The sequence below is a fragment of the Nothobranchius furzeri genome, chromosome 6 (assembly GCF_043380555.1).
Source record: "Nothobranchius furzeri strain GRZ-AD chromosome 6, NfurGRZ-RIMD1, whole genome shotgun sequence".
Taxonomy (NCBI): domain Eukaryota; kingdom Metazoa; phylum Chordata; class Actinopteri; order Cyprinodontiformes; family Nothobranchiidae; genus Nothobranchius; species Nothobranchius furzeri.
The window spans coordinates 75,845,510-75,858,839 of NC_091746.1; the positions used below are offsets into that span (position 1 = coordinate 75,845,510).

The 13,330-nt window shown below is 41.1% G+C and overlaps 1 protein-coding gene across 4 annotated transcripts in view; it reads left to right on the plus strand.

Moving 5' to 3' along the window:
- LOC107375150 (M-phase phosphoprotein 9) overlaps positions 1-13,330 on the plus strand; it is a 95,187-nt gene continuing 81,857 nt past the window's right edge. For 3 of the 4 annotated variants that reach the window (XM_070552573.1, XM_070552575.1, XM_070552574.1), the window contains exons 1-3: positions 1-127; positions 743-1,011; positions 7,277-7,424. In XM_070552573.1, the coding sequence (XP_070408674.1) occupies positions 779-1,011; positions 7,277-7,424 (381 nt within the window). In that variant the 5' untranslated portion in view covers positions 1-127; positions 743-778. Of the gene's footprint in view, positions 128-742; positions 1,012-7,276; positions 7,425-13,330 lie in introns of those variants that run through there. The other variant, XM_070552576.1, reaches the window with a different exon arrangement.

A 13,330-nucleotide genomic window follows, 5' to 3' on the forward strand; every position in this document is an offset into this window, starting at 1 on the left:
TCGCGTGGTGGGGCTGTGAACGTTACAGCAGCCAGCAAACACTGCAGTGCAGTAGCCAACCAGCAACCAGCGGCTAGCGCGACTACTCGCTGAGAGATATGGGTGAAATGACGCTACAAGTTAACCGGTAGGGTTAATTGGTGTAGTTTATAACCGTCTTTGCTGTTTACCGCCCTTCGCTGTGGGCTATAAGGTCGCACGCGCTGTCCTGCCACTCCGCTGTGCCTACATGTTATAAACCAACTTAGCCAAACTGCTAGTTAGCTAACCAACCACTCGAACGACTCGACAGCTGTAGTTACCGCACTCCAGCTAGATAATCTAGCCTAAGTGAGCAGGCTGCCGCGGGCTGATGTGCCGTCCGCAGGCAGAGACGTCCTATAAAAGGCAGCTAGCTGGTGTTTGTGTTCAGTGATGACAAACGCCACAGTCTACAGCATCCCGCCTGTCTGCAGTGTGTTTGCTATGCTTGTTAGCTCTCCAGCTATTAAACTTCCTCATTTCAGTTCACTCATCACAAATGTGCTTACTAATATGTAACATCGACTTACGTCAGTTAAGATTTTGGACTTAGATTAATATATATTTATTCTAAATAATAGCTTTTGTTATGTATAGGTGTTCGTCCTACGTGTGCTTGTGTGGATTATTTTGTGTCAGTTGAGCATCACTTCCAGCTGTTAGGTCACACTTCCTGTTTTAATGACTTAACAGCTTCATTTTCTCTTTGTTTGGCCACCAGCTGTCAGAGTGACCCCCTCCACATGGGCCGGTAATCATGTCCACAGATGACAGTATCTCTGAGGATGTGTCCAGCTCGGCTTTGAGCCACTGCCACGCCAGCGCTGACGGGGATGGAGAGAAGGAGAGTGAAACCTCTCTGGTGTCCTCTGAGGGGACATCAGCCTCGGGACTGGCTGTCTCAGAGGAGAGACACACAACCTCCCACACCACGCCAGGCACCGTGGAAAGCAGGCCCTTGGACATCACACCAGCATGCAACAAGATCAGGTGACTAACTATCAACACAACACTTTACATTAAAAAAATGTCGGCTAGCAGTGCCTCCACCACACTCAGGACCATCCAGACAAAAGCGTCTGCTAAATACATAAACATAAAAAAACAAATTCAGTCTATCTTCACCCATGAGTCTCTACTTGACCTTGTGGTAACCCCAAGGCACTGAAGATGCCTGAGAGGTGGTTGGAGACGGAGTGTCTCCATGCTGCTTTGTTTTGGTCACTTATGAGCGTGAGGCGAGTGGTGTTACAACCCTTCCTGGGGAGTTTGGCTCGTGTGCAAAAAGGAAGGGACAATAACGGGATTTAAAAGTTAAAATGATGATCAGGTTTATTTACAACTACAAAAAACATAAATCTTTCCATCCACAGGTTGGGAATAATAAAACTAATTCTGCCTGTGGGGAATTAAAACAAAAGTACAAATAACTAGGGATGTCCCACTGGGCAAAGATTACTGGTTTCTGGACCAAAATAAGGATCTCCAAAGGTCCAAACTCTAAACTGGGTGGTTAAACCAAACTCAAAGTGATATTTTAAACTAAACAGAAACCCCACAACACTCTAAATGTAATAAAAGGGAGATCTGCACCACAAAAACAATGAACTCTAAACCAAAACGTAGCAGCTTATCCAAACGCAAGAAGCTGTTAGCGAAAATGCTAACAGTAGCTTTACCAATGTTAAGTTCATGTTACCAAGTTTAACAAGTTTAAATAAACCAAAAACACCCAGCAGCAAACAGACCAGCATGGAGGAGAGACTGCTACCACCAAAACAGCTCTCCTCATGTCTGAAAGAAGCTCCTTTATGAAGGGAGAAACGCTCCCGGTGATTTTCTACGTCTGCGATAGAGACGAAGCAGCGCATCTGACCCCGGAAGTTGTTGTCCGTTGCCGGGAGACGAAGGCGGGCAAAACAGGAAAGGAATCTAGTAGCGGACGGACATTGTTCTGGGTCTTCAGTATTTGGTGGAGATGTTAGTGAAGGCGGAGAAGAGGGCGAACTAGAGGAAAAACAGGCAGAATCGTCTTCTATTTACTAACTCCTGTGGATGCAACAAGTGGGCGTGGTGCGTCGAGTACCGGATCTGACATCGACAAATTTTTTAGAATCGAGCCGTCAACGTCATCGATGCGTCGCTACAACTCAAGGATCGAAGAGTTTTGCTTCTGGGTTGGCCAGTCTGGAGCTCTGCTCAAACTGAATTAACTCGGGAAGGGATTCTAGTTTTATTAATCCTATGTTATGACTTACTGACAAGTTAGAATTTGACATGTGAAGGAGGTTTTACCAACAAACCTCAGAAACCACACCTTTCTCAGATACAGGAGCTCTGATTTGTGGATAAGAAAGCAATGTGTCATGAGATTACTTTAACCTTGTCATCTTGTCATGTGTGTGAGCTGTCAAGTCACGTACGCTTATTATCAGACAAGTGGATATTGCAAGGACACATTCATTTCATCCTCGTTAATTTAAGCACAGATTAATCAAAACATTTCATTTAACACCTTATCCATTCATTACCTCATTTCATTAGCCGTATTGTTCATTTCATTATATGATTTCATTATAAAAGTTCATCTTTTGTTCTTTGAAGCAAAGCAGTCTGAGACAAGAGGAAAGCTTTAAGAGAGACTTTGGTGAAGCAACAGTTTGCCAAGGCACTGCAGAGTCTTCCTTGCAGCTCGGAAGATTAAAGGCACCAGATGCAGAGTTATGTCTGCAGCTGACTGGATACTGAAGAGGTCAAACTGTAGATGAAAATCGACCATTTCTGGACGCTACGCTGCCCATACTATGCTGTAACAGGATGTTTACTCACACTGTGGTGTGGACTTGCAGAGGTGAAGCTGGACGTTCACATTGTGCAGCGGACCATCTACCATCAAATGCACAGCGCTGCTCATAAACACATTCTGGGGGCCACGCTTTTTAAAAACGCTTTAGTTTCCTTACAATGAACTAAATAATTACTATACTATATTAATATTTATTTTACTAAATTAATTACTATTAGGTAGAGATGAGGAAAATAATCAAATAATCGATGCATAGGGATGTGGACATAAACGGTTCTGCATCGTAGGACAGTACGTCATAATCGATTATAGTGGAATGTAGTTTTGCTTTTTTTAACGGCGGCACCAGCGCAGCATCCAAATCTGTCAGAGTGGTTAGTGAAGTAGATCCATCAGCTGGGTAATTTAATCCTAATCCAGCCCACAGCCTTCTGCTGGTGTTACTATCAGAAAGAATAAAACACACATCTTAAATATTATTTCCACTTTATTCTTTTGTGTCATGATGATAAACTGATGTTAAATTCAGCTTAAAGAGAAGCTGGGAGGAAGCTTTGGTGCATTTTAAGTTACAGGAGGTCTTGTCTCCTATCTGCTCCTCCAGAGACAGCATGGACATGAGGGTTACATGGTGAGGGTCCCACAGGACAGGTTAATGGAAAGTTTTGTAGTTAGCTGGTTAGTGAAGTAGATCCATCAGCTGGGTAATTTAATCCTAATCCAGCCCACAGCCTTCTGCTGGTGTTATTACCAGAAAGAATAAAACACACATCTTAAATATTATTGGAAGTGTAGAATTTGTTTTATGTTTTATTGTTTTCTGCATCAAACAGAACTTGATTCATTCTCTAACATTTCAAAAACGAACCACTGGGTTCAAATAAAATAACAAACTAAGTCAAACATTTCATTTGGTGTTATTTCTGTCACCCTGTGGCATAAATATTTGACTCTAGAGCTGCTCACAGACATTAAACACTCATATATGAACCCATTATGGATTTTATTATTACATTATGTGTCCTGTAGGTTGTCAGTACTATTTTAGATTTAGTGAGTTTTTGAAAGCGTGTTTTCTCAGCCTGAGGCGTGGTGTTGAACGAGGAAACAGATGTTTTACTTTGTTAAATCTTCTTAAATGTTTAAATGTTTGTCCTAACCTGTTGTGAATGGAGAGCTTTTGAGGGATGGCAGGTTGTGTCAATTACGTTTTAGATGAAAAAATAAAAAACAATTATCTGACATCTTCTATTTATCGATGAAAACAAATCAATATGAAATAATCGGGATGCATCGGGATATCTAATCAAATTGAATCATTGACCCAATAATCGTAATTGAATCGGGAGAAGTGAAGATTCGCACCTCTACTATTAGGAGGCTGACGCAAAGCGCCGTGGCAGACTGACCTGTTGCTGGTCTCAGTTCAGTTGGCTGCATGGCTTCATTTCCATGTTCTGCCAGGCTCAGCGCTCCGATGTGAGGCTCATTGTGTTAACTATACCAAGGATAAATAATCCCACACTGTGCTCTTTCTTAAAGGGATGCTAGGCAGTTTTGCTAGCTTTTAGCACCCCCTTGTGTCCGTTATTAATTCACTGTGGTTGACAGGGTATCCGTGGGTTAGGCTTGGGCGGTGTCCAAATTTGAATACCGTCTAACTTCCACTTAATTTTACCCCGGTATACGGTATTATCGTGAATACTTAAAAAGTATGACGTAAGCCTCAAGTGGACCTTCACTTTTCTGAATCCGAATACCAAACAATTACTAAAAAAATAACAACGCAACTCACATACTATTAACAACATTTACTATCACAAAAAACGCAGCTTATAAACAAGTGCAAAGAGTCAACAGTCCAACAGCAATAAATCAACGTAAAAACCGAGGACAGCTGTTGTGCGCAAATCAAGTGAACAACTTATCAACGAGCAGCGTGAAACAGTGCAAATAAGCTGTAACAGTCAACAAGAGTTGAATAACCATAAACATTGCAATTATAAAAATTATTGCAACCAAAACAACTGCATTAAAATTATAAAAAGAAAACTCCGTCACACGGCCACACGCGTGCGTGCGCGCACGCACACACACACACACACACACACACACAGGAGTGTGAACATTACGGTATGTTGCAGCAAATCTAGTTAAGATTTCTCGCCAGAAAAACCAGCATGTTTACTTTTTCTGGGTTCAAGTTTTCACGTTGTGGACCAACAACTTTACCTGCGGTGCTGAAAACCCGCTCCGATGGTGAGCTGGTGGCGCAAATACATAGATACCTCCGGGCCAGTCGTGACAGCTTGGGAAAACGACTGCCAGCTTATTTCCACCAGAGAAGAGGGTCTTCGTCCCCTTGAATAACAGGTTCCAAACAGTACGCTGTTATTTCATCTCCAGCTCGTTGCTCTGCGCGGCTGCCGGGACCCTCCGGCGCAGCGTCAGCGCCTCGTTTTTGCAGGAGAGCCCCCAGAGACACCTTTTTGCATTGTGATCGTTCCTCTTGGTTCGGATGCTTCTGGTGCTGTTTGCCCCTCTAAGCTCACGATCTCAGCCTGTAATTCAGCTTTGATTTCAGCCAGTGCGTTGTCATCAAGCTCATATCTCCCACGGTAACGAGGATCGAGGAAAGGGCATTTTTGCATTAATTTGCGCACTGAGTCAGATTCATACTTGGCCTCCAGCTTTTTTAGAATTGTGGTTTTTATTGACTTTGTAAGCTGGAGGTCGTTTTCTGACACAGCCAACACGCTCTCCCTGCAGAGCTGGAGTATGGGCAGGGTAGAGGAACTGGTCAGTCGCACAGCTGTTTTTCATGACGGTATTGGAACTGACACCGTCGCTATTTTGTAATACCCCGTGTATACGGTAGTACCGTAATACCGCCCAAGCCTACCGCGGGTCCTTAAAAAGTCTTAAATTGGCTTTTCCAAATTTAAGACCTTAAAAATTCTTAAAAATGACAAATAATCCTTAAATAGTTTCCAAAGGTCTTAAATTACCAAAGACCCAATAAACAAGATTCTTTTATTTCTATAAAATTTTCGTGAATTTCTAGTTAGTGTTCAGCATTTTTTGTGTATGGTGTTGGCGTAAGCGACACATGCAGTTGGTTGTGAAAGGGGGCTATTTTTAGATGAGCACATTAGCTGGTTAAGCTAGTGGGAGCTTGCGCCACGGGGAAGTGCAAGTTTAATGGTAACGGGATGGCTAATCCCACGTTCGCGACGTGGTTAGCACCGTTTCCAGGCAATAGCTGGAAATTATAGCTTAAATTTAATTTAAAAAATAGCTTAAATTTGGTCAAAGTGGCCTTAAAAAGGTCTTAAAAAGTCTTAAATTTGGCTCCCTTAAACCTGCAGATACCCTGGTTGAAGTGAAACTCTTCTCCTCGCTGTGCATTCCTCTTCTTAACACCTTATATAAACCTCTGCAAATTGTTGTTCTTCACTTTTTCAAACTCTTTCTTACCGCATCGCTGTGGTTCTGCACTGCGCTGCGAACCCCTCTACAGATCTTCAGCCCACTGTCCACCGTGTTCACTCAGAGCCACGCTGAACACATGTCCAGTATAAAGCTCTGATGTTCTGATGGGAATCATTTCTTGATTGATTTAGTTACCTCCACGATGTACGTTAACGATTAAAATGTCAGCTCATCCATGCGCATCAGTGTGCGCGTCGGGGTAATTCTTTCAAAACAACCAACATCCTTGAGTTTATCCATCAAAATAAACAGTCAAATGGAAATATCTGCAACCTGCCATTTAACTGTTTTGCCTTCTTGTGAAGATTGTTGCAAAGAGAAACAATTAAACTTGATTTACACCAGAGCCATGCGCACTGCGCTGTACTTCGTGACTGTAAATGAGGGGAAACGATTTAATCGGATCCTTTTCTCTTCAACACGGTTTAATGTAAAGTTTCATTCAGTACAAACTTTAGTTACACCAATCTAACGAGACAGAGCCTGGATTTGTATTCTGAACAGTTTAAACATGTTTAAAACGGAGACATCCTATTGTGGAAATTAAACTAACAAGATGAATAACATGAAAGTATTTTAGGCACAGACAACATCCCCCACACTTTTGAAAATCTTACAACGCGCCTGATCTTAATCTAACAGCTGAATGTCTCCTCAGCCTTTATTAGTTTCTACAGGAGTGATTCATCACTAAATCAAACGCATCATGATCTAAAACATGCAGGAACTCCAGCGCCTCATCACCCTAGTGAGAATGAAGTGGTTTAGATAATGAATGGATGAATGATGTTTTACAACTTAATTTATACAGAATGTTTGCTTTTATGAGGAGATGATTTTTCTGGCCTATGTTTACAACCTTGTTTTTATTCTTATTACTTAATGCTGGCAAAAGCAACTTTCATTATTCACGTTTACACATGCAGTACAAGTAATTTCTGAACAATTCTCCTACAGGAGTCTGTGTCTGAGCACAGATGAAGCGTTTGAACAAGGGAAGAGCCTTCCATTCATCAACCCGAGCTCCCTGGAGACCCTTAGGGCTTTGGTGCAGGAGATCCAGAGCAGTGGAGAGACAGACCCTGAGGTTTGGAAGGACTGTGAGGTAGGAACTCATCATGCAGCCTAAAAGATCAATTGTTCAATTGAAATCACTTGTACTGCATGTGTAAACGTGAATAATGAAAGTTGCTTTTGCCAGCATTAAGTAATAAGAATAAAAACAAAAAACAGATCACAACATGCCCTATAGGTAAAAAAAAAAAAAAAAATTGTGAGTCGCTTTGGGTAAAAGCGTCTGCTAAGCACATAAACATAAACATCTTAAGTACACTGATGCTGTAAAGTTTGGGACCTCTGACTCAGCATCTGCTTCATGTGCTGTAGCATCATACACACACGCACGCACGCACGCACACACACACACACACACACACACACACACACACACTCACACACACACACACACACACACACACACACACACACACACACACACACACACACACACACACACACACACACACACACACACACACACACACACACACACACACACACACACACACACACACACCTCAACCCCATGCACAGCTTCTCCCTGCAGCTGATCATTGTGGGGCTTGTTTTTGTTGCTATCACACCTTAGGTGGGACGTCTCAGGACGATGCTCCTGTGGTCACTAGAGAACTATTGCCGCTAATTTTATAGATTTTTCTCTCTTTTTGAAGAGAATCTGAACATCGCAGTGGCCTCTGGCTTCATCCTTTACTAAGGCACATTGTATGTAGGCAGGCTGACATTTTATTTTAGTGTATTTTATTTAAAAGTCTCTCTTGTGGCTACCTTCTGTGTGTTTACTTTCACTTAATTAACTGAAGGATTTCTTGGTAGGATCTCTCCTGGGTATGACTTATTTCTGGACCACACCAGTATAATTAACAGGTTAGGGCCACTCGTATGTTACTTAAACATGTTCACACACGTCTGTCTGCAAATAAATGGTCCACAAGGACCTACACGAACATGGAGAGATGCATAACAAGCTCTCTTATGACTTCTGAATATATCAATTTAGATTTAACTAGTCTTATAACCAACATCTACATAGGTAGATTCAAGAGACTAATGCAAAATGGTGTCTGTTTATTCTGTTTCTTATGGTTTGGTTATTAATGTCTGAACAATAATTATAACCATGAAATATAAAGGAACAATATATAAGAATTCTACAGTGAAATAATCACAAAACAGCCTAAAGTCTCAACCATTTTGAAAGGAAGGTTACCTAGAAACAGATTTCATTGTCAGCCAGCAGTCAGTTTTTCTCCTTTAAAAACAACTAAAGAGGGACGTAGTCAGTGTTACGCTCTGTGAGCACAAAAGGTTGCAGAGCTAACGCTGCAGCGCCGGCATTGGAACATGGAAGGCAAAAAGCCCCAGAGTTGTTTAAAGAACTGAAGCCAGTAAACAGAAGTTATTTTTTGTGCCCCAGGAAGCCACGGCATCTTTTTGTTTTGCTCTATCGGGTGGAGCAGGCTAGAGGCTAACGTTGAGCTAACAATACTAACGGTGAATTAGAAGCAATAATTGACTCTAAAAATATCTCAAGCTACTTCTTCAATTACAACAACTCAATATTACTGTGAAATGCATGTGTGAAGAGAATAATGAGCCTGTTGTGGCGTTTTACTTCTTTTAATGAGTCGTTCAGAACTATAACAGCAAGCAGCCACACTTTCTCTAATGCTGGAGACATATTACCGTAATAAGTGTAGTAAGTGCTTACCGTAAAACACCAAAGAGTGCTAACACCAGATATGACAATGCATTTATCTCCTTATCAACTCCTTTGTGTTAGTCATCTAGAATCTTCTGGTGCTGATCCGTAATTGACAACAACCATAAAACCTATGGAATGGTAGAGAGAGAGGGATTTTTGTTTATAAAACGGACTGCAGTAACCAAATTTGTCCACATATTGTCATTCCCATTTCCTCCTAACATATTGCACCTTTAACAATTAATTTGCGATCACATCCATCCATCCATCCATCCATCCATTCATTCATTCATTCATTCATCCATCCATCCATCCATTTTCATCCTCTTATCCGGAGTCGGGTCGTGGGAGCAGTAGCCTAAGGCGAGAGGCCCAGACTTCCCTCACTTAGCCATCACACGATTTTCTAAAAGTGTGTAGCAAATAAAATATATGGTTACAAGTGAGTGTGTATTACAAGATTTAGGTTTCTTGTCTGGAAAAAGTTAAAGAGCGGGTCAATTGAGCCTCGGAGTCCTTCTCCACCCACGTATCAATTTTAAAAAATGCAACATTAGTAGGCGTTGCCTGGAGGACCGAGAGGGCGGAGCCGCGGCAGTGACGAAGACGATGGCTAACTAGACGAAGCTAGCTCCCTTCACTCTGAGCAGTTGATAGAAGTGGAGGACGTTTCTCCCCCTCCTTACAGACACTCGAGAAGAAAGGGACCAAGTCTATTTGGAGGAGACAAGCGGACCTGAGTCTTATTGTTTTGAGCTTGTGAGTTGCCTGAAACTCCCAGAACCGACCCAACAGAATCACCTCTGAAAGGTAAGTAGCCGTTAGCCATAGCATTGGATTAGCTGCAGGGTTTGTCTCCACGGCCCCAAAAAGCTAGTATTCAGCATGTTTTAGAGGTTTATCTGCTTCAGCACACCTGGTTTTAATCAGCAACAAATAGCTGAGCTGCTTAACAGCTAATCTAACCTGTTAAAGCAGGAAAATCCACTGAAACATGCTGGATAGCTCTCCGGTAGCCCTGGGCTCAAGGTACAGTCTGCTGCATATAAAGTTATGAAAATACCCCATGAGAAAATTATTCTGTAATGTGTTCAGCCCACTAAAACTGCCCTGATTTCTTTATTTATTTACTAATAACAGCTGCTCTCTCGGTTCTAGGTCCTCTGGTGTCTGCAGCTGGTCTCTGCTGGTGTCCTCAGGATCAGGAACTTCCAGAAGAATGTGCCTTTCAATGACTCTTTCCCCCTTATTTGTTATATTAATTAAATAAATCTCAATTTATATATTTCCTGTTTTTGTTCATGTCCATAAATACTTAAACATGCTTGAAATTAGAACGAGCTTTTAACAGTGAGGTGCTAGTTTAATTAATCACAATAGAGCTAGTTAAACATGCAACAAAAATGTGATATTCAATGTAATTTATAAATATCCATTAAAATATCAAAACTGGAATCTAAATGAGATATTTGGCAGCACAAAAAACTTGTCAAACACAATATTTATTATAATAATTGTAGGCAGACAGGAGACAGAGCTGATGGAGGTTCTCAGTCATCGAAGGATGGCTGAAGGCTTTCCAGGAACAGGAGATGTGGTGCTGTCTCTTCTCCCTCTATTCTGCCAGATGAGCTGATAGGTTACAGGTGTGTGAGGACATCCTCATGCTGTCATAACCAGATGACAGGAGTTATCAGGTGATCAGCCAGGCTAATGAGATGCAGAAAGAAAACAAATTCAGGACAGTGTACAATATGTGGTGTTGCTCACCTTATGTGCTCTTATAGAATATTAATGTGTGCATGCCTCATGGTGTAGAGTCCATATTTTGCTGAATGTCCTGCAATAATGCAGGTTATTAGTTAATTTACTTTTGATAGCAAAAACAAAATATTTAATGTAAAAGTTATTTTCCAGGAGAATCAGCTCACACGTCACCACCAAGTGTCACGGGCAGAATCAGTAGCCTCCGTCATGATGTAATCACATACTTATTTAATTGTTAATATCTTAAAAATTCTGAAATGTTTTAATTTTTTTTTTACCTTGAACAGTTCACTGAGCTTGCACTGTCACTGAGGTGGAAGCTGGAATCAACAGCAGACACCTCACACCTTGGTCTTTTCAGGGGGTGTAGATGCTGCTCTGGGACCTTCTGGAAGATGAATTTTCATCATGGTCCCCGTGGGTCACCAGACACACTGCGGCTGTGAACTCCATTCTGGCTGGCTATGTAAAAACAAAGAAGCAGCACATTTATAAATGTTTAAAAGAGCATAAAATCACGTGTAAAAATAATCTGTAAAACAAATTAAAACTAGAAGGTGATAATAAAATGTTTGCATAGAAGATTATTAAAAATAATTCACCTTTGCTACAGGGAAGGTTTCACATCAGCCTGGACAAGTACATTCATGCAGCTAAATCAGTCTGACAGCCAGTGTCTTGGGTAGATTTAGCCTGGAAAAAAAAATAGAAGCACATTGTTGTTGGAGTTTATAGTCAGATAATATACAAAAGAATCTCCTATATAGGCGCTTTATAACATTCCTAGTGTGTGATCGTTGTTATAACGTAAAAGTCAGTCACATATGATGTGGAGAGCCTGAAATGCGACCTCCTGAACAGAATTCCTCACAGAACCGGGTCACAAGCTGGATTTCACGCTGTAATGTTGTCAACAAGTGCTGCGTCAGTTAGAGTCACTGTTGCAGAATTGCCGACTGACTAGCTAAAGGAAGTGAACCACGTCTCTCAGACTTTGCATTTAGGTAGGGAATTGTCTTTAGAAGATGTTAAAACGTTTATTTAGCTGACTCACCTCAGACTGGAGCCCGCCGTGGTGGGGGAGCAGAGTCGGTGGGCTGCATCTAAATCGCGGAAGAGCCACGGTGGGCACAGCCTCCCTCTTCAAACGGAGACGTGCAGAATCGCGGGTAAAATGCCCAGAGTCACCGCAACCATACTACACTACACCTACTCACCAATACTAAGACGATATGGAGCACTAAACCCGAAATACTTTCCCAATTACACTAACAGCCAAACACTAACTAAACTATAATATACAACAGCCAAGCTAACACTAAATAAGTATTTATAACACTAAAAGATATGCTAAAGACTAGGATATGCTAATGCTATATGCTAATGCTGAACTACCGCTGACCTCCTACACTCGCTTGCAAATCCAACTCCCACTCGCCACAGGGCGTGGCCGAGACGCTCGTTGCTTTTATAACTTTGGCACGGAGCTGCTACGTAGTACTCTACTGGTTTACGTAGTACTTTACTCTTTAGCCATTGGCTAAAATTTATTCAAAATGACTCAAATTCTATGTTTTCAGCTGAAGGTGGCGCATTACTGTGGTTTTTAGACAGAATTTTTAATTTTTAAAGAAAATGCACCAAAATGCTAAAATAAAGAATGCACACATTTAAAACACTATTAGACACTCATTTATACAGTTCATTAGCAAAAAAAAGTTAATTTAGACGTTACTTGCTCTTTAACTAGGATTTTCTAGGATATTTTAAAGAGTAGATGATGTGTAAAATATAAACAAAATAAAAATATACTGACAAACATTTAAACTTTTTTGTTTTAATAGTTCAAAGGCAACCTAATAAGTTTATGTAGGATTGCTTTCCTACTTTCTTTGTGTTTGAGTTTGATGTTTTGGTTTCAGATTTCGCTTTTGAGTTGATTTAAAGCAGGATGGTGCCAGTTATTCTGTAAACTTTACAAAACCTGTTCCACTTTTGACACAAGGCTCTTAAAGTAACATTGTGTATTTGCCCCGGCGATAGGAGGCAGTAGATACCTAAATCATTGCAAGCGAGCAGTATTTTTGCATTTGAGTAAGACCTTACCAACGGATGGCCATTAGGGTCAAACATCCCTGGGAGCACAGCCTCCAGCAAAATGAAAAGCACATCAGACTCGCTTTCATCACTGGCAACAAGTGAAGAGGTAAATGTGTAAAGCAACGATTATTAATGGTGAGAGTTTTGTAATTGTTTGTTACAAATCACTAAATGCATTTCATCCTCATGGGCTTCCGTAGAAGGAAACATGGTGTCTAATATGGCATCGCCCAGAGACTTAAACCCACTGTCATGTATTTTAGACCGATTTCTATGGTTATATGTTACAAAGCCGCCAATATTTTTCAACAACTGGGCATCATTTCATTCATTTTCAACAACATTTTGATTGATATTTCCAT